General features: G+C 36.9%; 1 protein-coding gene across 12 annotated transcripts in view; it reads left to right on the plus strand.

The window, feature by feature from the left end:
* The window catches only part of UTRN (utrophin), a 456,315-nt gene that overhangs the window by 186,620 nt on the left and 243,360 nt on the right, over positions 1 to 26,335 (plus strand). For all 12 annotated transcript variants that reach the window (XM_032485082.1, XM_032485084.1, XM_032485083.1 and 9 more), the window contains 8 exons: positions 94 to 266; positions 4,046 to 4,196; positions 5,414 to 5,589; positions 9,437 to 9,572; positions 11,004 to 11,153; positions 14,174 to 14,249; positions 21,514 to 21,731; positions 23,785 to 23,902. In XM_032485082.1, the coding sequence (XP_032340973.1) occupies positions 94 to 266; positions 4,046 to 4,196; positions 5,414 to 5,589; positions 9,437 to 9,572; positions 11,004 to 11,153; positions 14,174 to 14,249; positions 21,514 to 21,731; positions 23,785 to 23,902 (1,198 nt within the window). The remainder of the gene's footprint in view (positions 1 to 93; positions 267 to 4,045; positions 4,197 to 5,413; positions 5,590 to 9,436; positions 9,573 to 11,003; positions 11,154 to 14,173; positions 14,250 to 21,513; positions 21,732 to 23,784; positions 23,903 to 26,335) is intronic.

The following is a 26,335-nucleotide window of genomic DNA, read 5'->3' on the forward strand; positions in this document are numbered from 1 at the left end:
TAGCTGTTATTCAGTATAAATTTTTGGTCTCCTGTGATTCCATTCTTCTATCTCTTTGCTTGGTTTTCTTAATGTATGATGATATATTCGTAGAGTATCAAAGACCAACTGGACAAACTCGGAGAGCAGATTGCGGTCATTCATGAAAAACAACCAGATGTTATCCTTGAAGCTTCTGGACCCGAAGCCATTCAGATCAGGGATACACTTACTCAGTTGAATGCAAAATGGGACAGAATTAATCGACTGTACAATGATCGTAAGGGGTATGTGTAAATTAAATTAATATTTAATTTTTTAAAAAGGCCTATAAGTTCAAATGTACATTAAGATTAATGAGAATATGTTTCACATCTTTGTAATAGGCCCTATTTAATAAATTTTGATGAATGTAGTTCCTTAAAGAGGAATCAGATCATACATAGATCATCATTTGTCACATACTGTATTAATATCTTAATAATTAAAGGAAGCACTTTTATATGTTTATCTTTATTGGAGTATAGTTGACTTACAATATTATATTAGTTTCAGGTGGACAACATAGTGATTCAATATTTTTACACATTATGCACCATACAAAGTTATTATAATATTATTGACTACTTGCTGTGCTGTATATTACATCCCTGTGGCTTTTTTTTTATTGCAGTATAGTTGATTTACAATGTTGTGTTAGTTTCTGGTATACAGCATAGTGATGCAGTTATATAGATATATATTCTTTTTCACTATAGGATAGGTTATTACAAGCTATTGAATATAGTTCCCTGTGCTCTACAGTAGAACCTTGCTGTTTATGATATTATAATTATAATTTGTATTTCTTAATCCTTATACATGTGTTTCACCCATCCTCCTATCCTCTCCCTCTGGCAATCACTAGTTTGTTCTCTGTATCTGTGAGATTAAATATATATATATACATATATTTAAAATCTTCTTTATCCAGTCATCTGTTGATGGACATTTAGGTTGCTTCCGTATCTTGGCTACTGTAAAGAAAGCTGCTGTAGACATAAGGGTGCAGATATCTTTTCGAGCTAGTGTTTTCATTTCCCTTGAATTTATTCCTAGAGGCGGAATTGCTGGATCATTGGGTAGTTCTATTTTTAATTTTTTGAGGAAATGCCACACTGTTTTTCATAATGTTTGTACCAATTTACATTCTCCCCAGCAGTGTTATAAAGGTTCCCTTTTCTCCACATCCATACCAGCACTTGTTATCTTTTGTCTTTTTGATGATGGTCATTCTAACAGGTGTGAGGTGATATCTCATTGTGGTTTCAATTTGCATTTCCCTAACGATTAGTGATGTTGATCATCTTTTCATGTACCTGTTGGCCTTTAGTGTATGTTCTTTGGAGAAATGTCTGTTTAGGTCCTCTGTCCATGTTTTAACTGGATTGTTATTTTGATATTAATATCTGTGAATTCTTAATATATTTTGAATATTAACCCATTATCAGACATACCATTTGCAAATATCTTCTCTCAGTTAGTAGGCTGCTTTTTCATTTTGTTGATGGTTTTCTTTGCTGTGCAAAAGCTTTCTAGTTTGATGCCTTTGCCTCAGGAGTCATATCCAAGAGAAATTGTGAAGTTAGTCACATGAAGGAGTAGAGTGAACACAACATTGCATAAGGTCACAGATAAGAGAAAGTGCAATGCTTTGCAGGACATGTAAATAGTTCTGTAGAACTGGAACTCATAGCAGAGAGATGAAACCAGAAAGATCTAAAGAGAACATCTTGGATGGACCTTGTACATCAGGTTGATTAGTTTGTATTTCACTCCGAAAACAATAGGGAACCACTGCCAAGGGGATGGCAGTGTGGACACTGTGCCAGTTGCAGAATGGATTGGTAGAGAACTAGACTGAGAGCTAGGAGACCCGTCTGTGCTTGTCACATGATGATATAACTTGATTAAGAAAGTGGCTATGGAAGTGGAGACTAAGAGGAAATTTTGAGAATTAAATAGTTGAATCAGTAGAATGTGGTGATTGATAGGATGCTGGAGTAAGGAAGAGAGAGGAGTGAAAAATGAGCCCCAAGTCTTTGTCTTGAGAACGTTAGGTAGGTGATGGTAACATTGTCAGAGACGGGAACACACGTGGTGAGATGAGTTTGAGAGGAAAGCTAACAAGTTGGAATATTAGAGAGAGCAAACTTAACATTAACATGTTTCTAGTTCAAATCCAAACCAAAGATAGGGTAAGACTTGAAGTTTGAGTCCTTTGACTCTGGAAGTCCATAGCCCTTCATGATTCCTGCTGCCCGTACAAGCTAGCTGGATTAGAGAGGAGGCGATGGCTTTTTGAGATGGGAGGCCTGAACATGGATTTCTTTCTTTCTCTCATTCTCTTTCTCTCTCTTTTTTTTTTTTTTTTCACAAACTACATAGCTGTGCTACTTAGATTTATTTGAAATTTATGTTCTGTTATGATGATAATGATCTTTACTAAGTTTAATGTTTGTATTCTCAAAGTCTTTAGATATTTGGAGCAGCCTTTCTAGCAACATTTTCTATTCATTACTGTACCATCTCAAAAATCAGAACTTGTGTTTGCCATTAAGTTATTGCACATTTTTACAAACGAAGATTGTCCTAATATTTTCTCATAGTGTTTTGTTTGAAGTGCTCTTATTTTCATTATGCCTAATAGAATGCTGCTTCCCTGTAGGCACTCAACAAATATTAGCTGAATTTCCAAAATGAGTTTCATGGAAGAGGGAAATATACACATTAGATAGGAGTTAGCAATGTCAAGGATCATTTTATTATTTTTTAAAAATACTGATATTACCTTTTTATTATATAAACTTTTTTTAGTATTAAAAAAATTTTAGAGATCTTTTCTAAACTTGTCCTAGTACCACTACTCTAAACAAAAAAGCAGAGGGAAATTCTTTAGGATCCCAATCCAATAAAGATTTTCCTTTTTATACTTACATGGTCTGAATATGACAAGCACTGGAGCTTGACTTTATCTCATTTCTAAAGGAGTTAGGTTTGAGTAGAAGTCTTGGTAGTCTTTGTCTCATCGTCTAACCTGAGCTTGTCAGGCACTCCCATATGGTGCTGTGTTCACCAGATTAGTCATTGCACAGAGCATGTTAGTCTGCTAGGGAAGCCATAGTAGGATAACACAGACTTAAACAACAGACATTTGGTGGCTTAAACAGCAGACATTTATTTTCTCTCAGCTCTGGAGGTTGGAGGTCCTAGATCAAGGTACCTGCAGGGTTAGTTTCGGGTGAGGCTTCTCTTACTGGCTTGCGGATGGCCACCTTCTCACTATGTCCTTAAACAGCCTTTCCTCTGTGCTCTTGCAGAGGGAGCGATGGAGATACAGAGAGAGAGGCACACACAGAGTGAGCTATCCCTGATGTCTCTTCCTCTTGTTAGGACAACAGTACTATGGGATTAGTGACCCTTGTGACAAACTCATTTAACCTTAATTACTTCCCTAAACATTCTATTTCCAAATATAGTCATGTTGAGGGTTAGGGCTACAACAGAGTTTTGGGGGACACAGTTCAGTTCATAATGCAGAGATAATGGACTGCAAGTAAATTTTGAAGTATTTTGGCCTTTTGGGTTTTGTCCTAGCTAGGAACTAAGTGTTCTGGAACTCTGTTTTTTTCCTAAGAGAATAGAGTAATTAATCATATTTTACATTTCATGCTATTTGAAATGTTAAGTGTTTAAAGTTGGGTGGGTTAACATGCCTGCAGCTAATCTGTCTTGATTTTTCAGGCCAGAGAAGGCAGTCTTTTCAGTTAAAAAGCTGCCCTAGTGTGGATATGTATGTGCGTGTGAAAGTGAGGTGGGGATGTGGTGCACGCAGATTGCTTTGCTCTCGAAGAGGAATCACTAACTGTAACCCACTACAAAAACTGGTGTTGTAGAGCAGCGAGCTGTGAATTACTCCTTCTGAGGCTTTCAGTTTAAATGAGATTTGAATTTCCTTTTTAGAAAATTGCTTCTCGATAGTCCTGGAAAGTTTGGAAATCCCTTTTATTTTGTTTGGGCCTTCTAGGTATTTCAGTAGGGCTGTGGAAGAATGGAGACAGTTCCACTGTGACCTTAACGACCTCACACAGTGGATGACGGAAGCTGAAGAGTTACTGGCTGATACCTTTGCTCCAGATGGTGGCCTGGACTTAGAGAAAGCTAGGAGACATCAGCAGGTGAGTGCTTTCTGTCCGAGGATGGGGATCTGCTAAAAAGGTGGCTTATTTATTTAGTGTGTGCCATTGAAGACAGATTTTTGAAAGGAGGGGCTGAATATGTTAATTTTTCAGGAGTATATAGACAATCTGTAATTTTTGTTCCAGTTCTAGTTTTAATGGTATAAGAAAAATTATTTCCATTCTTAATAAGGATTTTTAAAAAATTTAAATAAAAAAATACTCTTTAGTGGCATATGTGGGAAACAATTTGATTTTTTAAAATTTTATCTTCAGAATAACATTTGTAAAATTTTGTACCCAAGACTGTATCAAGGAGAGAAAGATATCTACATACCTCATCTTTATTTTCTATGGGTAAACACTTAGGCATCTTATTTTTCTTGATATCATTGACTGTTACCATAAAAGTAAATTATTCTTGAGCTGTATCAGGGCAGCTGCTCATGTAAGTCTAATTCAGTCTTGGGAAAATATAACACAATAGATAAATCAGTTCTGCTGATAATAATAGGTCTTTAAAAATAATGATCGAAAGCAAGCAAAATTTCAATTTACCATTCTTAAAAATATTTTCTTTTATTAAAACTTTAAAGCATATTTTACATAGAAGACTTATGAGAAGTTAGAGAATGCTTTTATTTTCCTCATAAATATGTTAATACATTTTTGTTATTTTTAGAGGTGTAGAGAAATGCTTAAGTTTGACTTTAAAATATCCATTCTTAACCCATTACTTAAAAATTTACAGACCAGAAAAGCAATGGCTCAATAAAATGCACGTTGAAGTTTACTTACATGTTGTATATAGGACATCATGGTACGTGGGGGTATAGTGTTTTAAAATTTTTTTGACATGCTTTCAAGCCCGTGTTTAGAAGAAGGGCAGTTCCCTCTAATCAAACATGATTGTTGCTTAAGCTTTAGTGTAAACAGCTGGTATTTATTGTATATTAGCAGGCTGCCCTCTTTCACTGTATGTTGCCTGATGGCATTCACGAGCGTGGGTTAGATTTCAAAATAGACTTGCTTTAATATGTCCATTGAAATGTAATGAAAGTGTTAAACATGGTTTTTTGCACATATGTAAAATGTCCTTCCAGAACTTTGTTTCTCTAACACTTACATTGACACTACGGTACCCGGGTGGATTCGTGGCCCCAGAACAGTTTAATTTGGTGGTGGAGTTCATCTCAAGTTGTTGTTCTCTGTCGCAGGACTTGGAAGAGGGGCTCAGCTGCCACCAGCCCAGTTTCGCAGCACTGAACAGAACTGGGGATGGGATTGTACAGAAACTGTCCCCGACAGATGGAAGCTTCCTGAAAGACAAACTGGCAGGGGTAAACCAACGCTGGGGAGCGATCGCTGCAGAAGTGAAGGACCGGCGGCCAAGGTGACTGAGCCGTGATCACTCGAGGGCACTGGGTGAAGGCATTAGGGCAGAGCCTCTGGAGATCCAGTCCCATGAGAGCCAAGTTCTCTTGTCGTCTGAAATTACACGAGGCATTGTATTGACATTTAAGACCCCCCACTGTCTGTGCTTCGTGTCGTTAGAACATGGTCTCTTACTGCGCTTTTAGGCTACCCATGAAGTCTTACTTCTCCACTCAGATGTCATACATGTCAGAAATACCTTTATTCTTCTTCTTTCGGTTTATTGTGGTATGGTGACCAGGTGGCAGGAACTTGAACTGAATGAAAGAACGCTCTGGACCTCCAGTCTGAACATCTTGACTCAGGGTCAGGCCTCTCCCTCGCTCATTTCCTGCCTGGGTCTCGGGGACTTCACAAGTAACCCCTTTCACTCGCTAGGTCTTGGTGTCTAAGGGTGTCCCATGTCCTTATATGCCAGTGCTGTGCACATAATACAGTTCCTCATCTACATGATGTAATACATATAGTGACTTATTGTGCGTTTTTATGTCAGATTATGTTATAATGCCCCAGATTTTATTAGAGTGTCTTCTGGTTGTAAATACGTTTGATTACCAGTGAATATAATACTCACCATTGCTCGTGTTATTTTATATGTTACTTTAAAATTATTTTAAGTTGTGTTTTGAGACAATCAAGATTTAATGGACGATTCCTACTTTGCTTAATATATTCCATTTCATCAATGACTTTTTTGGGGGGTGGAGGTTAGTGATAGTTTTGGATTAAAATGTCCCAGATAGTTTTTTTTCTGTTATTTTTTAACTCTGTTTATGATATATTATTTTAGTGAAAAACTGTTGTTTGGTTAAAAGGTCAATCTAATACTTTATCAAGTTCGGTATTATACTATAACGTAAAATTTTGAACTTTGAATATTTGGCCCATGGCTGCCTTTTATAAAATAGCATCATATGTTATTTTGTGTTCTTTGGTAAAAGGCAAATCATAGTTTCTGTGTCTTGGTTGAGAGGTTGCCACGCGGCAGAGACAAGTGTTTGGCATCTTACACACAAGGTCTCATTCGAACCTCACAACTACCCTCTGAAGAGGACTGTTCAGGCCCATTGTACAGCTTTGGAAACTGAGGCCCAGAGAGCAGCAGTTAAGTGACTTGTCCAGGGTCTCACAGAAGGCTAGTGACGGTGCTAACATATGCTGTCAAATACTGTGCCTGTAGAACTTGGGAAGACCTCAGAGCTTGCTGGCCAAGTTTCCTCCTCTGTAAATGAGAACTGGGATATCTCCTCAGAGGAGTGTCATGAAGATTAAATGAGACTGTTTGTGAAATGTATATGCCCTGACTTCTTCATAGGAAACACTCAAAATATCTTGTTTTGTCATAGTAAGTTAACCTATAATTTATCCTCCAAGCATACTGTTGCTGGATTTTGCCAAAGATTGATGGAATGATCCAATCAATATTTATTGAGGCTTCTGTTCAGCACTGGGGATACAAATACGACTAAGGAACTCAGAGAGACTTAGGTGAAAAAATGTTTAAAGGAAAAGATGATCTAATGTAATTAAAGGACACATTATTAAGAAGATACAGTGTTGTCGCCAAGGCAAGGGTGATGGGCTGTGGAATTGAGGCATCACAGGAGAGAAATCCTGAAGTTAGGTTTTGAGGCATTTACAGCAACTTCCCATAAGTTCCTCTTAGAGAAGGATTTGTAGGAAAAGGGCATAGAACTGGCAAGGTCGGAAGCATGGAATAGTATGACCAAGTAAGAAATCTGCAAAGGTTAGATAATGAGAAGGTTTCAGGGCACCAGGGGCAGGATTGAAAGCTGAGGTCTGACTGGGTTTTATGTGCCAAGCTAGTAAGGTGGCAGGGAGAGTCCTTCTAGCTTGAAAGTGACCTATCTCCCAGGTCTCCTTAGGGAAAAAGATATGCCTGCTGGCATGGTGTTAGCAATAACTGCGGAGATTCCCCTAAAGATTTTCAAGTGGATCTCTGTGGAATGTGGTAATTGTCGTTCCTGGGACGAACAAGGTGAAGCTCATACATATTTCACTCATTTTTTTGGAAGAGAAAAGAATAGTGAATCTCTTCTCCAGCATTTCGTATTTTTACTAGAGCAGTATTTGTTTTCATAAATTCATGTTTAAGTTCACTTCAGGTTGTAACTTACCTTAAACTGGGGCCACATTGCAGTTCTTTGGGTTTATTAGGCATACTATTATCAGTCATTGAGAAACGGTGCCACAGCTCAATTTATTTTTGTGTTGAGAGCCTGTTGTTAAATATTTGCACAGTTCAGCAACTTATGGTGCTATTCCTTAATGAGTAATTGTTACCTACTGTTTGAACATGAATTTATAGCTTGTTTTTACTTAATGATAACATTTAAAATGTAAATTATATTTAGCGAGTTTGCAGGTGAAAATTTTGCGACTCAAATATATCTTATTAAAATTACTTGATAATGTTAGTTTCCTTCATAGACATATTTTCAAAATACTAAATTAGTCATGATTATGAAGTACTAGAAATTTAAATGACAACATTTTTTTGAGACACAATATCTATAGTAATATTTTAGTTGTTTCTAAAGTTGTTATTTAAATTAAATACTCTTCAGTATACAGGGTAAATTACCAGTTTTGGTATTCGTAGTCTGAACAATTCTTTCTATTGCATTATTTGCTTATTTTTTTAAAATCTTGCAGCAGTGTTCTCTCCTAATGGATACTTAACAATGAAAACTTGTGATTTGGTAGTGATTTTCATTAGTTTTTTCAAACATTAAAAATACTCTCCTTTAAATATTATTGACTTTATTAAATATATAAGATTTATTTAGCATGTTATTCTGTATATACTACATCATTATTTTAGGGTTTTTTGTGATTAAAAAAGAAAACTTCATAGCCATAAAAAATGTGAATTCTTATTAAGGATGACATTATATAATTCATTAAAAAAATTGCATTCTATTTTTAAACCAGCAGCTGATAGCAGCAGCTATAAAAATGGTGCCACCACCAAGCTCTAAATAGCTTTCAAACCATTTCTTAAAAATGCATATAATCTTGTTTGTCATATGAGTTCTGACCATATTCTCATCTTCTGACAGATGGTTTATATACTTATAAATGTTATTCTATAACATATAAAAGGTCTAATTAAGACAGTTCCTTTTTTATATTCATATGACTATTTGTTTCCTTATATCCTTTAATACTTTTGCTTTTTTTCTAGATCTTGTTTTATAACTTGGTGCTATATTCAAATACAATACTTATTTTAATGAACTAACCAAATTTTCATTTTTTTCTTGTCTTTCATGTTTGTAGAGATTTCCCATTGGCAGTATCTTGCTTTGTCCTTATTCTTTCTTTCCTATGAATAAAGTAGAGTAATACTTAACCACCTACTGTGAATAATATGTCATATAATGATATCTATCTCCATGGAGTACTCAAAGAAAATTATGTTTTTTCTTATTTTAGATAAAGACATTTTTCATGTTTTCTATTTTAAAGCTTCATTATGTAGTACAGTGGAATCTAGCTTTAAAAAAAGTCCTTTGTATTAAGTTTTTGTATAATTTTTGATGATGAGAGAAGATGACATTCTTTAGTTTTAATGTTTTTTGGTTTAGTGAAGGAAGAAATCTTATTCTTATATTTGGAAATAATCTTTAGTATTGCAGAATACTATTTAGAAATACATATTAAAATAGCTTTTAGAAATTTTTCTGTGTGACATATTTAGTCAGGATATCCAAAGCAAATACATAATGTTCTAGTTAATTGGATAATTTTTCTCAATATTTTTCAATAATGTATTCTTTTAGGTTAAAAGGAGAAAGTAAGCAGGTGATGGAATATAGGAAGAGACTAGATGAGGTTTTTTGTTGGTTAACAAAGGCCGAAAATGCTATGCAAAAGAGATCAACCACTGTGCTGGAAGAAAACCTGCAAGAATTAACAGTAAGTGGCTTATTTGTCTCTATATTTGCCAGTGCTTTTTGATGCATGAACATTTACACTAAAAATAAGATATTGCATGACTGAAGAAGAAACAGGGAAGACACTTTGTACTTTGTGGTAAATGTGGTGAACTTTAAATAGGAATATCTTTTCTTGTTGTTGTTTTAAAGAGACACTATCATTTTGTTCTTGCAGAGGTAAGGCTTCACTCACATAACAGTGATCAGTCATGTGGTCTCAATATTGGACCAAGGTTTTTGGGATATTTTTAACAATTATCATCATTTTAGAATATAATAATACTGTGATGGATAGTTTTTTGCTTTTGGATTTAGAAGATAACTACTGATTGCTGTTTATAGAATTGAGTCTTGCAAGAAAACTCAAAGTGACTTGAGAGTAACTCACTGCAGCCTACAGTGGACTTAGCATCATAGTTGTATTTATAAGATTTTCTTGTTGTTCTGCAACCAACAAGAATTATTGTTTTATAAGTATAAATATATAGAAATCCATAAAGATACATATAGATAGGTAAATATACCCAAATATCCATACATTTTTATATCCACAAATTTTACATTTTTTGTGTTAAGAATTAAAGTGCTTGTTGAAGAACAATAAGCATAATGTGCTCACATTTTCATTAAACAAAAAAAATTGTGTGTGTGTGGATACACACACGTGTATGCATCCAAGTATACCTAAAAGGATACTGACTAATCTGATAAGAGATTTTTCCTAAAAGAGTATCATTGAGGTATTTTGGGAAAGAAACTTTTAATAATGATGAAAAATATGTGGCAAATAATTACTAAGTTTTCAAAGTGTGACAAATAACTAACTTGTTCCTGTTTTATCTAAAAAATTCATTAGTTTTCTACTGGTGTTTCTACTAGTACAACATTGTAAATTGATGATACGTCAATGAAAAATGGGAAAAAATAAAAAATAATAAAAGTTTTAATAGTTTTCTTGGAATATGCCTTTTGTCAACAATTTGGGGGTAGTCACAAGGGGTGGGGCGGCATATTAGGGTAAGAAGAGTAGGTAGAGAGGCATAAAATGCTCCTGTTTTTGGGTTTTGGGTTTTTTTTTTTTTTGCCTTTCATTAGAATAGACATCATTTTTTATTATCTAAGATCAGAATGTTAAATTGTCAGTGTAAATACGATATAATATGTGCCTATTAAGAGATGCGAGGTGGGAAGTAGGAAAGTGAGTACACACACATGTGCAGTGAAGGTGAAGTTCATTCCCAGATCAGTTACAGTTTAACATAAGTTCAGGCTTCTTATAATTTTATTTTCCATTTAAGAAATTAAAAGTCCACTTTTATAAGAGTATTTCCCAAAGAGATTTCTGATATAGTTCTTGATCTTTCCCTGGTATGACAACCTTTTAACCTTTCCTCTCTTCTGACTCCTTTAGAACTTAACCCAGGAGATGGATGTCCAAGCTGAAAAACTCAAATGGCTGAATAGGACTGAATTGGAAATGCTTTCAGATAAGAGTCTGAGTTTACATGAAAGAGAAAAAATTTCAGAAAGCTTAAGGACTGTAAATTCGACATGGAATAAGGTGTGCATTAAGCATGACTATGGTACATTTCCCACGTTTATTGATTTTGTTATCAAATAAGTGGGATCATGTAACTGTTTCACATTTAAGTATAGCCAGATATGGGCACATTTTACTAATTGATAATTATATTTTTTCATCTGTCACGGATGGAAGCAAATGTTCTCAGAGGATACTTTTTATTTTATGTGGAAGTTTTTGGCCTAGGAAGCTTATACATTATACACTATGCTAAATAATAAGTATATATTAGAATTAGGCAATAAAACGTCCATAATTATATTCTGAAAATGAAGGCATTAAATAACTTTGTTATGTTGCGCAAGACTTAACACGTATGTAGATTTATTTTTAATGATTTTTATTCATTCAACATGTATTTACTAGGTTCTGGGTGGAATGGACTGATATGTGGCTACAATTATGACTAAAATAAGGTCCTTTTTCTCATAGCATTACTTTTTTTTTTCTTTGCAGCTTAAATAGTTAGAGGTAGATAAAGTCATAGACTTAAATTTATTGTGGCTTAGGTACATACTATAACAGAGCACGAGGTCTGTCTGGGACACTGAATGGATAGGTCTCTGCCCTGGTTTGGACAGACCCCATCTCTGTCATTTTCCTCCCTCTCCACCCTTTTGAAATGATAGCGGTTATTCTGTATCTAATGATGCAGGTGCTTTATTGATCAAGCCTCTCTGCTTGAGAATCACAGCCTTGACGAGTCACTGTCACTGATGACTCACATGCCCATATCCCTGGCCTAGACCTCTCTCCATGCTCTAGACCTTCATCAGCTGCCTGCTCGGCATCTCCACTTAGATGTCTAATGGGCGTCTCAGCTCACATACAAAACCAGGCTCCTGATCTCCACCTCCCTCCTGCACCTTAGTATACCTCTCCCACCTCAGCTACTGGTAATTCCATCCTTATTATTGTTTATGCCAAAACCCTGGAGTCAATCTTATGGCATGTGAATGATATCTCAATTAAAAACAAACAAATAAACCTTAGAGTCATCATCATCAGCTTCTCCTTTAAAATACCCGTCTCTCTCATGGTTCGAATGGACGGCTGGGTGACTAGATAAAAGCCAGCATAGCAGCATTTTAGCAGTTGTAGCTATTGAGGGGCACGTGAGTGCTCACTGTACAATTCTTTCATCTTTTTGTAGGTTTGCAAAATTTTGTAAATTTGACTGCTTCTCACTATCCCCATGGCTACTAAGTTGTTTCAAGCCACTGTCATCTCTTGTCATGATTCCTACAGCGGCCTCTTCACTAGTCTCCCTGTGTCCTCCTTTGCCCTTTGTCAACCTCTTCTCAAAAAAGCAGCCAAAGGATTTGTTAAAACATAATTCGGATCAAGTAACTCCTGTGAGCAAAGCCCAGTAATGGTTTTCCATCTCATTCAGAGTAAAGACCAAAGTCCTTAAGGTGACTAACAAGGTCTGTCACATTTCCTGTTATCTCTGTGACTCCACCTGCTACTCTCTCCGTGTGCTCCTTTCAGACATGTTGGCCCCATGTCGAACACGCCAGGCTCAGGTTGTGCATATTCAGTCAGGGCAGATGTATTTATTAACACAAAGGATGTCATCGGGTATTGTGTAGAATAGGCATGGTGGTCCCTTTGGGAGCACAATGTTAGACGGAGCCAAAGCTCCCTTTATCACAAGACTTCACATTGATTTTACACTAGTTACGTGAATTATGAATGTCCCAGACCAAGCAATGCTTATTGTGTAGCTAACTTCAACAAACACATTTTAAGAACTAGCAATCTGGGATATTTCATTCATTCATGCAATTATTCACTCACTTAGGTTTTTACTGACTCTCATTTTATGTCAGGCACCATTTTAAGAACTAGCAATACAGCAATGAGTATGACACCCGCTTTTGACCAAGAGAGCTTATTGTGGGTGAGACAATAGATAAGCAATTAAAACATACAGGTATTCATGAGGATGAAAAGGCAGTGTACCTTCCTGGCTTTGAGTGATAACCATGGAAGATTTTGTGGAGATGAAGCTAATTTATAAAAGATGAATAGGTATTGGTCAGATGGAGAAAGGAGGAAAAGGCATTGCAGGGTAAAGAAGCAGTAAATGAAAGGGTCTAGAGGAGACAATGAATTTGCATCCTGTAAGTAGCTTAACATGAAATGGAAGGATGAGAGGTGCTTGCAGAGACCGGACCCTAGGAGCCTCACCGTGTATCACAAGGAATTTGAGCTCTGTCTGACAGTTCACCACCTTGAAAGCAGTGGGCAGCTATTGGTGGGTTTTAAACAGGAGAAAGTTACATTTTGAAAGATCACTGTAGCTGTACCACAGAGATAGATAGAGCCATCCTAAGGATGGATACCCTTAGGTCAAAAGGACATTATCCAGATCAGGATAACTGATCTGGAAAAATCAGTTAGTGTCATTAGACAACTTCGTGAAGGCAGTGTCCAGTAAATAGACGATGAATCCAGATTTGGATATATCTGAATATATGGTTGACCTGCAGAGCTGGACTGAAGATATGTTTTGGGGAGTCTTCAGCCTCTTACAACTGCATGTGATAGATGAAGCCATTAGAAACCAGGACCCAGGGATAGAGAGGCCAGGGTCAAGGGTAAGAAGACTGAAAACCCTACCCTGTAGAATATTGGTATTTGTTGGATAGACAGAGGAAAATGCGCTGGTGAAGGACACTTAGAAGATCAGTCAGAGAGGTAGGAGTAAAATCAAGATTGTAGAATAGTAACAGAATTCACGAGAGAAGGAGTGACGGTATTAAATGTTGCAAAGGACCAGGGCAGCTAAGGACTGGATGATGTTCTTGATGGTGAGTCAGTGTAGCTGGGGATCAAGCAAGACTGCAGTGGATAGTGAAGGGGACGCAGAAGCTTAGGCAGTGAAGGTGAAGAAAAGCAGCAACAGAGCTATCATTTAGAGGACAATCCTCTTGTGAAAATACGGTCACCTTTATTTACATACTGTTCTCTTTCTGTTTGTCGGGACACTGTAGGTATGCAGGGAAGTGCCCAGTGCACTGAAGGAACGCATCCAGGAACCCTGTCCTGTTACTCAGACAAGAATTGCTGGTAAGATAGTTTTTTTTCCTTAACAATTTTTTTTTGAAAACATAGCAAAATTTTATGATTTTGATCATCGTACATGGATTAGGAAAATTTATTTAAAAACACAATGCCGTTGTGATTTATTATTCTACTTTCAGTTATTTGAAAAGAACATCTTTAAACACAAGACGTATTTCACTGCCCCGTACGTGCAAGACATTTCCTTTCATGCGAGATAAGACTTTTAGCTTTTCGTGGGACCTGAGCCTTAACAGAGCTTGCTGAAGGCAAAGGGAGAGGCAAAGTGGGGACACTGGGGAATAGTGTTCTGGAAACATGCAGCTTTTCAGCAAATCAGCTGTAACTCACTGTGTTAACATGTTCTAGAGATGTGTAGTTAGATGCTGATGATGGCTGAAAGCAAAAAGTTTGGATGTTCTTGGGATCAGGTGGCAGATGGGGATTTAGAAGAGTTCTCCATCCCAGGGAAGCTGTTTACTGACAAATGCTGATCACTTCAGTTAGAGAAAAGAACGTTTTCTCACTATGTATTTCCTCTCCTTGTTGAGGTTAGGGTGCTAATCAGTGCTTTGCAGGCTCTTTGAGCCAACTTGCCCTGGTCTCCCGCTGTTAAGTCATCAGGCAAAACCTCAAATGTGATTAACTGTCTACTTCCTCTGTGCCCACTGCTGCTGCTGCCTCTTCGCTCCTCCCCCTTGCCCTCCTCTCCCTTCTGCCCCCTCCCCTCTTCCTCCTCCTGTTCCCCTTTAAGAGCCAGAAAGTGGTGAGTGACAAGACCTTTTTTTTTTTTTTGAGATTGTAAACTTGTTGAGGGCCAAGCTTGTGTTGGATTTTACTTGCATTTCCCAGTACCTTGAACAAGAAATACCTGGGTGGTTTTGTTGATTAATGTCCAAAACACTTGGATTAACATTTGGGTACTACTGTCTTGCCACCTCAAGCTCAACTCCCTAACCATAGGAAAAAGACTTGATCCGTTTTGTAAGAGAACATTATATTATCTGTCCTTTTTTAAACATCATTATGGCAAAGGAGCAGGGAAAATTTGAACGCATATTGAAAAGGACAAAAAGCTGACAGCAAAACTCTACTTTCCAGGAGGTAGCCAGTTCATTCTCAACAAGATGGTCACCCCTGAAACAAGTCTGAGATCTGAAGCTAATTCCAGTGTGTCCCTCTCTTCTTACATGGTGTTTTACTTAGGTTTTTTTAATTTAAAAAATTATATTTAAAACGTAACCATTTTGAAGTGAACAATCCGGGGGCATTTAGTACATTCATAGTATTGTGCAATCATCACCTCTAGTTTCAAAATATTTCTATCACTCCAGAGTGAAAACTCTGTACTTCCGCAGCAGTTTGTCCCCATTCCCTTCTACCCTCAGCCCCTGGCGACCAACAGTTTGCCTTCTGTCTCTGTGGATTTCTCTCTTCTGGGTATTTCCTATAAATGGGATCACACAGTGCTTCTTTCATTTTGGTATTGTTTTTGAGGTTTATCCATGCCAGCTTTTTGCTGTTTATACTCAAAAGGGCACTCAGCACTGAAGACAATCCAACTGCACTTTCTTCTTAGTACCCCTTGTTCCCCCGTCTCTCAACTAATGACCTCATCTCATTTTTTAAAGATAAATACTGTTTGTTCGATGAGATCTTTTTCCCATCACAGAGTCCCTCAGCCTACATGCAGCTGTACCCACACTCTACGTGCTTTCTTCCTATCAGTGGAAGTGTCCCCTCTCTTGCTTTCTAAGACCATCTCGTCCAGTTGTACTTTGGATCATATCTTCTCTTGGTTTTTAACTTAACCTTCTTCTCCCCTCTCTGCTGGATCCTTCTCGTTAGCATGCATTTTGATGCACAGGGTTCTGGTATATTCGTTTATACTATTTCGTTGTGTGGTTGTACTGTAGTCCTCAGAACGTTATTCTCTAGCTGTGCTCACAAGTCTCGTAACTTTGGACACTTTTTAACTTGAGATAATTCAGTGAGTTCTTAGGCAATTACACTTGGAGTCATCCTTGAATCTTCTCTGGATTTCATATCCAATTCATCAGCAAATTGTGTCAGTTCCCTGACACATCTCAATTACTTCTCCAGTCTTGAACACTCTTATCTTTGATCTCAATTGTTGGAATATTCTCCTAATTCAGTGTCCTCATTCTGTTCTTGCCTTATCAGTCCTCTATAATCTATTCTTCTGATAGCAGCTGAGTGATGCTTTAGAAACAGCTTTGATGTGTCACTCCTTTGATTGCAGTCTTTTCATCACTTCCATCACATGGAGGTGATTTCTGCAGTCTTACCATGGTCCAGAAGACCAGGTATGATCTACCTTCTACCTGTCCCTGGAATCCCATTTCTTACTACTTTTCCCTTTGTTCATTCTGCTTCAAGCACACTGGTCTTCTTGCTGTTTCTAACATGCCAAGAACATTTCCATTTATGGCCTTGTGCTTGCTGTTTCTTCTTTCTCACCCACATGTCCTTCCCTGAGAAATTGCATGTTTCACACACTCACTTCATTCAGTTCTCTCCTTGCATGTTTCCTTCTTGGAAGGGCCCTTCCTGACCTGCCCACCATGGCTCAGGTGCATCCTGTCTCTCTCCAGCTTCTTGCATTGGTCTTACTTCGTGACATCCATCCATCCACCTCATCAGAAAGTGAGCTCTACGAGGTCAGGGCCTTTGTCTTATGCATCACCATACCTGTAGCATCTAGTCAGGTGCCTTGCACATAGTAGGTTCTTAATAGATATTTCATGAATTGAAACAATGAATTTTTAGGTTATTTTCAATTTTTTTAAAACTACGAAAAGTGGCAGTGAGGATTGGGCTGAATAATGTAGGAGATATCCTCTAGGGTGTATTGTGGTGAATCACTGGGGCATAGAACACGGGCAGCTTTACTTCACTAGCTGCTGTCTTGATGACTTGTTCCAGTTTACCCCTCCACCAGCTGAACGGGAGGGTTCTCACTGTTCTACCCTGTTCCCAGCCCTCCAACATTTTATTCCCAGGACCCATGAATGCTTTTAAAAATTATTGATCACCTCTAAGACCTTTTGTTTGTGTATTACACTTACTAATATTTACCTAAAAGAAAGCAAAACTGAGAAATTTCAAAAATTGTTTATTAATTTGTTAAAATAACAAAATAATAAATCCATTCTATTAATAAAAAATAATATATTTTACAAGATAGTACCATAATAAAGTGTATTTTTCAAAACAAAAAAAAATAGAAAAGTGGCATGACTTTACATTTTTGAAAAATCTTAATTTCTGGCATAATAGAGGACACCTGGATTCTTGTATTTGCTTTTGTATTTGCTCTGTTGTGATATCACATGTCCTGTAGCACTGGGCAAAATAGCACTCTACATCTAGGAAAGAATGAGCAGGGAATAGGCAAACAACTTATTATGGTGATGGTCATAGTTCAGTCATCCATACCCTTTGGAAGGATCTCTAGGAACCCAGAGCTCTCCAGAGATCAATTTTGGAACCTGTGACCCATGGAGAAAGGGCATTTCATTTTTAATTTGTGTTTCCTCAATTACCTGTTATTCTTGAGCCTTTAAAAAATATGTTTATTGTCTTTCTTATTTCCTCTTCTGTGGATTGCTCGCTGATGTTTTTTGAGTTTGAAAAAAATATTTTGGTTACTAATTCCTTGTCTGAAATGTGCATTGTAAATACCTTCTCCCTTAATCCTTGGCTTTTAAATTTTTTATTTGTGGAACTATTTTTAGAATTTGTAAACATTGATGATCTTTTCATTGCTTTCCTTTTTTGTGATTTATTTTAGAGCTCCTTTGGCATTCTGAGGTCATAAAGATACTCTTCTACATTTTACAGTTTTAGTTTTCATATGCAGGTCCTTAATCCACTGAGAATTAATTTTCCTGAGGAGCATGTGAGGTCAAAATCTGTCCCATCCTCTTCCCCCTGCAGCCATGGGTCACTGCTTTTCCAGCATCATTTATTGACCAGTAAATTTGTCTTCATTGATCTATACTGTAGTCTCTGCCAAGGTTAGGTTTCTCTGCCACCACTGTGGCTCTTCTCTTCTAGTGGTCTGTTTGAATGTCTGGGTCTATAACACACCAAGTTAATCATTCATTATTAGCTGAGTAATACAACTAAGTATCTTGTAGGGCATAACCCTCTGTCAAAAATAAAAAATTTTGATTATTCTTGGCCCTTTTCTTTTCTATATTAATTTTAAAATCAGAAATTTGAATAAATAATTATGTCAAGTTACACACAAACCTGTTGGGATTTTTATTAAAATTGTGCTGAATTTACAGATTGTATTTTTTAGAAAATTATTTAAGCCTCATTTAATATGCTATATACTAAACTGTGTTCCAGATGGTTCTAATAATTCAACTACCCCTTGTATAAAAACCAAAGAAAATGACCAGTCTCATTATTAAAAACAAGATAAAAACATACAAACCAAAAAAATAGAGAAAATATTTATCAAATCTTCGGAGAAGATAAGAGTAAGTTCTGGGAAAACAGTTCCCCAAGACAGATTTATGTGTTTAATTACCCCAATTTAGTTAACATCTGTATGTTAAGAAGAAAAATATTTAAATCTTAAAATAGAAATGGTGTTTTCAGCAATATGATAAGGGTTTTTCTTTCCTATATAAAGAGTTCTCCAAATTGATAAAGTAGTAAATAAAGAACACAGTTATAAACTATACCATATTTGATTAATAAACATGAAGAATTTTATCCTCGCTGTCAAGCAGAAAGACATTAAATGAAGCAACGGTGAAAGATGTGTGTTTATCCATTGAGATAGAATTTTGTTTATGTGGACACAGGATGTTTATCAGTTCCACACACTCTGCTGGAAGTTTAAATTTCCAATTTTTAAGAAAACAATTTGGCAATAAGTGTTAGATACATTAAATTTTTTGTATTTTCTGACCAATAATTCTACTTTGAGAACTTTCTACTAAGGTGGCAATCAGAAATGTAAAAAATACCCTACACAAAAAGATACTCCTTGCAAGTTCTTTTTTTCTTTTTGTTGTTGTTGTTTTTTTGTTTTTCAAGTTCTTTTTTTTTTTAATTCAACAAATATTTATTGAGCACCTTCTTTGTGCCAGATAATATTTCTAGGTGTCAGGGATTCATCAGTAAATACACATAATAAGTGAAATACATGGTATAATAGAAGCAAAATAGAGAAGTGTAAGAAAGACTGTGCCACGGAGGTTGGCAGTGGAGCACATGAGGAAATCAGATGTGCTGAGGGAATACTGAAATTTTAAAAAGAATTTTAAGAGTCCTTCCAAGATGACAAGTAAGCAAAGACTGAGTGAAATCACCTTTGTTGAATTCCCTTAATATTTTTCTTTATGATCTCTGACTTTCAATGTTGTGATAGGAATTTTAAAATATCCTTGATAGATGTCTAAGGCTGCCCATGTGTTAAGTTCTATCTGTTGATAATAGCTTAGCTGTGAACTGGCAGCTTAGCTGAGAACTAGGTATAAATTTTCTTTTTTAAGCTTTTCAAGTAGTGAATTCTAGGCTGTTTTTATTATTTTGAAAAGGGAGAGTTACAAATAATTACTAACCATGCAATAGTTAGTGTTAATTAAATTTGTTGATGGAGGAGTCTTGATTTATTAAACTTTTTTCTAAACTTGGAAGGTTATATCTAAACATTTACATATGACTAACCAACTCCTACATATGGACACAAGAAAAGCATAGTAATCGCATATACAGTTTAGGTCAGAATTCTACAATTTAGAGAAGGAAAGGGGAAACCTAAATTATCGGAAGTGACTTTGATGGGTTACAAGAAAATTTATTAATTCTCATGTCTTTCAGAGCCATGAATGGAAGTTAGGTTTTAATGTATTTGTGAATTTCTTTTGATTGGCAGTGGCTCCATGAAATGTTGTGTTGAGACAATTGTTTCTAAAGTTGCATCTTAAATCACTGAGAAAAATGTCTGCAGTGCGAGGAAGGAGGGCAGAGGGGAAGCCCTTGTGCTCTGTACTCATCAGCTTTGACCTACATTAGCAGAGTAGCTTACGGGCCACATCAAATTCACACCCAGCATGAGTCAGGGTTTTGTAAAATCAAAACCAAGGGCTTGAGTTTTCTGTACTTGTAAAATGTGTGTTGAGAATCAGTGAGTGGAAATGGACTGAATCAGCAGTCTAAAAGGCTCAGTCATAGAGAAGGCAGAATGAAGCCTGTGTCTCTGAAGTGTGTGTCATATGTCTAAGTTGAAAATGTGGCAGATGTATAGCCGAGGTTGACATTCATGTATTAGAACCTGTGACGATCAAGAAAAGTAGCTAAAAATAGGGGTATTCAAGAAATAATCATTCTGTGAACCAGCTGGACTTCTGCCAACAGGTGTTTCTCAGTCACAGTGCCACTTTCTTGGGGTTCTTGCTTTCTTTGCTGTCTGTGAGAGGCGGTGCTCAACATCTGGCACTAACAAAATTATTAGAATCGTGAAACTACTTTTTTAGCTTATTATGACTTACTTTGATTTGCATACCCTATTGGTTTGCTTCCTCAGACCTAGAGTTCTTTTTCCAGCTTTACTGAGAAATAATTGGCACACCTCACTGTGTGAGTTTGAGGCGTACAGCACGACAGTTTGATTTAAGTGTATTGTGAAATGATTACCACAGTAGGTTTGGCTAACATCCATCTTCTCATACAGATACAACAAGAAAAAGAAAAACAAAAGGAAAAATTTCTCTCTGTGATGAGAACTCATAGGATTTATTCTTTTAACAACTTTCCTGCGTATCACACGGCAGTGTTAACTACGTCGTCATGTTGTACATTGCATGCCTAGGACTTGTTTATCCTGAACTGGAAGTTGTACCTTTGACCACCTTTCTCCGACTCCCCCTCCCCCACTTTTTGCCTCTGGTAACCACAGGTCTGATTGATCTCTTTTTCTGTAAGTTTCCCTCCCTTTTTTTAGATTCCACATATATATGTGAGATCATGCAATATTTGTCTTTCTCTGTCTGACTTATTTGACAGAGATTGTGTGTTTAATTGGCTTTCCGGCTACCAAAGACATATAGATACTTCAGAAAATACCATTGCCCTTTCAGTATTAAAAAATAAATAACTCTTCCAATTTTTTTTTTTTACTTAAACTAAATTTTACATGAATACACACACACACATCACCATTATATCACCGCAGTCAAGTTATCTTGCTGTTTTATTAATGCTTTGCTACATTTTTACATTTCAGCTCATCCCAGTGTCCAAAAGGTGGTGCTATCATCATCTGCATCCGCTATTCCTCCTGCTCCGTCTCCTCGTACCTCAGAAATTTCAGTTCCTGCTGATCTGGATAAAACGATAACAGAACTAGCCGACTGGCTGGTATTGATCGACCAGATGCTGAAGTCCAACATTGTCACTGTCGGGGATGTAGAGGAGATCAATAGGACAATTTCCCGAATGAAAGTAGGTGCCTAGTGGAAAGGCCTGTCATGGAAACACCTCAACACAGAGGTTGCTGGGATGTTTGGATCGCTTTTGTGTATCTTAAACTCTGGGAGAATGAGCTTTAAAAAATTCTTGGTCTGTCAGACAGCCACCGTGGGCTAGCTCTGAGGAGTAAAGCTTTTCTTGCCTTTGTGTTGTTTTGGTGAGATCAGGTTTACCAGCGTGAGCTGTAGACTCAGTGTATTTTAAAGACCTAAATTTTGAACCTAGCCACATCTGTATAAATGTAAACCAGTGTTATGTTTAATGCCTGATGTCATGTAGGGAAATTTCCTGAAGCACCTTTACAGCTGATATTTCATAATGAGATTTTTTGTTTAATTGCTGACATAAGAAGTGAGAATCTCCTGGTTATAATTTTATTATTATACATGTACCATCTGGTATCAGTCTGTAAAGTTCTTTTTCCATCTTCATTGTGTGCTTGGTCCTGGACTGTGTGTTATATCGGGGATATTGAAAAGAATATGCCAGACAGAAATTGGGAACGAACTATCAAATAGTAATAACAGCTATTGCTGACTCTTCTTAAGTGCTTAATGTGTGCTGGATGTTTTTCTAAGTATTGTACATGTTTTATCTCATTCACTTTTTGAACAATCTTACGAGGTAGGTACTAATTCTATCCCCATGTTGAAAATATGGCCGTGCCGAAATGGAGGCATTGAATGCGTCTGAGTAGGCAAGTCGCTGTGTCCAGGCACAATCTGATAAAAGCTTCAGGGCAGTACAAGCCGCCACTCGGGGGCCAGGATGAGGAAGGGGATGACTTCCACAGTGAAGGGAAGCAGGCTGTGTGGGGTTTTGACATTTAGGGACAGAGTAAATGATACTCCTGGTGTAGGGACCAGGGAGAATAAAGCCATGAAGAACGTCGGGTCAAGGACTGTGCAGTAAAGGAGTGTAGTGGGAAGTGAGGCAGCAAAGAAGGCTCAAGTTCACTTTGTGAAGGTGCTCGTAGACCACGCAAAGCCCTTCGGGCTTTTAGTCTGTAAGCAGTTGGCAAACATCTTTTTTCCCTTTTTCTTTTTAAAATTGTGACTAGAGGCTGATGATAACAATGCTCTGCTTTAGTAAGAAGACTGGGAATAGTGCAAGAGATGCTTAAGACAAAGAGGAAAGCCCTTTCTGAGCAGCAAAGGTGATGCTGTTGCAGTTAGCAGAAATCAGGACTAGAAGCAATGGAATGAGGAGGGTTTGACTGATTCGGTTTCAGATACGCTGTGGCAAGAGGTCCTTATGCCACTTAGGAAGAAATGAGCAGCATTCGTTGAAATGCCTCTCTGGGTTTCAGGATTAGAGGTTGCAAATAAGCCATTTAGAAACAATAATTTGATACTATAGGAATCACTAAAATCTGCAAAATTAGTGAATTCACACAGAGGATGCTCTGGGAGAGAATCTTTGCCACACTATTTGTACTTACCGGAAATTGTGTTTTCTAATCTTTATGGCTATTCATTAGTTATGTACTTAAAACACACCATTTTGCTGCTGTTGCTAGCTTTTCTCCCATTTTTACCCTTACTAAGAGGCACAGAGTTACTAGAGCGGCAGTTTGTCATGTCTGAGATGGTCTGATTTGCAGTTATTCCCATGAGCATCTTTCTGACACTCCACCTCTGCTGGAGGGCGGACAATGCGAAGCCTCAGCAGCAGGCATCACTACAAATGTTCTGAAAGTACTTCTTAGTTTTCAAAGGGATTTTCTTCATTAAACCTCCTCAGACTTGGTATCACTGAACTGTAAGCATTTTATTGTTTCTTTTTTGTGAAAACAAAAACAGAGCGGTAAAGCGCCTTGCGTGGCGATCCAGGTGGTAAGAGGGAGAGCTGAGATTTGAACGTAGGATCTCTGACTCCAGATTCTGCACTTTCTCGGCCACATCACTGATGCCTCACTGCCCCTGACGGGAGAACAGCAGCTTTGAGGTCAGCACACGTTTTGCTCTGATAGGATCCTCATTATGTGGCTTATTAACCTATCTTAATAATCATTTTGTCTTAACAGATCACAAAGGCTGACTTAGAGCAGCGCCATCCTCAGCTTGATTATGTTTTCACATTGGCACAGAATTTGAAAAATAAAACTTCCAGTTCTGACGTGAGAACAGCAATCACAGAAAAATGTAAGTTTTTTAAAAAAATTTTATATCATCATCCACTTTCCCTGAAAATGGTCACACACACATGCACACACACACAGATGTGCACATTTTTGAAGATTTTCAACCAGAAATTATTTGATAATTTGATATTTAATACTCTTTATTAATAAAATAGCTTTCCTGTGGCTTTTTTTTTTTTTTAGTTTTTGTGAACATTATCATAATTTCCTTATGAATTCCTTAAAGTATTAACATCATTACTTTTAGTAATTATCTATACATTGGATTTTTTTTCTTTTAAGTTAGGATTTCTTTTAAAGGAACCAAAACCCCCCTAAAGTTAGAGAAACCCATAGGAATGCAAATCCATTCTTCTGTTATATTCACTAAAACCAAATCTTACCATGTTTTTAAACTCACCTTCTCAAAATTCATTCCAAAAATGTTTATTGAACAACTACTATGTACCTGTGTGCATGGCACTAATTTGGGAATACTTTAAATATAAAATAAAACAACACAAAAATTAAGTATGTAACAGCAGCAGCAAAGCTGTCTGTTTCAAATTTGCTTTCTGGCTTAAAAGCGTTTACTAAATCTGTACGACATACAAAACAAAGTCTAAATTCTCAGGGAGGTCACGCAGGGACAGTCGCTGTCTGCTTCCATCATCCCCTCTCTCGCTTTAGCCCTCAGCACTGTCTGTAGCTGTTCTGTGCTGTACGCATTCTTTAAAATGTCCTGACATTTCTTAGTCTCCTTACCTTTATTCACATTATTATTATTATTATTTTTTTTTTTTTGCCTTTTGGCCTTTTCTCCCCAGGTGAGATTCTGCTCTGCAGCTAAAATGCCATCCCCTTTGTGAAGTCTTTCCCACCCTCTTCTAGTCCCTGATGAACTGTATTTTCTGTCTTTGGTACCTGCTGCGGCCTTTCCCCATCATTTCACTGTAGATCCCACAGTTACTTTAATTCTCTCTCTGCTCCATAGATTGTGAACACTCACCTTTTAGGCCCTGAGGGCTCCCACAGTGCCCAGTACAAATCACGTACTCAGTAGATACTCGTAGCAGAACACAAACTGGAAGGTATATTATTACCTTGTCTAATATTTCTGAAGGGAAGGAAGTCAGCTCTTCCCCCTGTAAAAAGTGTTTCAATTTCAAAATAAATGTGGCAGCAACAAGGTTAAGAGATGAGTTAGCAGGGGACTTTTAGTGTCTCAGTGTTGGTTTATTTTTTACAAAATAAACCATTTTCCTTCTTTCTCCCTCTTTTTATTAATTGATGGATTGCTTGTGCCTGTTCGGGAACTCTGGAGTGACCCTGTTTGCTGTCACATGGCAAAGGCAGCTTCTCTGCTTTGGTGGCACCAAAATGCTTACAAAACCGTCTCCATTTTGCTTTCTCAACCATCTTAAGTTTTTTCCACCACCTCTCTGTCCAAAATGTCTTAAAGGTTTCCTTCTCCCGAATATCTTCCTTTTCCAGTTTAACTCTCTTTTTGTTTTCTCTCTATTTTTTTTGATATAGAGGCTCCCTGGTTTCCACCCTATTCATTATATGGAAAAGCAGTCTCAGCCGGAGGGTGGTACCCGTAGTGGTAACATGCTTTTAGCACTCATTCTCAGTGAATGGGATAATTTTCTTATTTTTTATAATAAACCTGTGATACTTGGTGTCGCTTCCAATCTTTAGTTTTATTTACTCAGCATTAAAGGATTCCATTAGTTATAGAATTGGTCATAAGTACTTTATGTAACTTTTTAACTGACAAGTAGAATATTATGATAAATTAGTGCTGTCCTTAAGTTACAAACTTAAGCAATTTACTTAAACTGTTAAATAAGACAGCATAAAACAGATAATCTCTCTGAATAATTTTTTTAAAATTATTACACATAAGTATAATTTACTTAATTTTCTGAACAATCTTAAATTGATAGCTCTTATGGTTTACTGTAACCCTGTATGATTCAAAAGTTCTCACTATGACTTAGCTGCAATCTTAGTTTGTAGTTAAGTTCTTCTTGTCCTGGAATTTAACTGCAGCCCTTCAGTCTTTCTGGCATGCAAAGCATCTTTTAGATGTTTGTTTCTAACCTTCTACGTACTTATTATCATTGGGTTGTTGAAGATACTTAAAGGTATTGCTTACTCGTACTTCACATCAAGTCATGGACTGCCCCTGAAGTAATTAATCAAAAGTTTACGTTTCCTTAGATCTCTTTTTCCTTAACTCCACGTTAAAAAAATAGAAGAGGAGAGAAAGTAGGGGAAAGAAGAGGAGAGAGAGAGAGAAAAAAAAGAGAAAGAAAAAGAAACAATAATAAAAAAGAGAGAGAAGAGCCAATACAGATTTTTTTTATGATAAAGAACTGCTGGATACATAGAACTTGAATCTAATTTACTTTTAGTGTTTCTCTTGAATATATAAAAATACTTCCTTTTG

This window comes from Camelus ferus, chromosome 8, assembly GCF_009834535.1.
Source record: "Camelus ferus isolate YT-003-E chromosome 8, BCGSAC_Cfer_1.0, whole genome shotgun sequence".
Taxonomy (NCBI): domain Eukaryota; kingdom Metazoa; phylum Chordata; class Mammalia; order Artiodactyla; family Camelidae; genus Camelus; species Camelus ferus.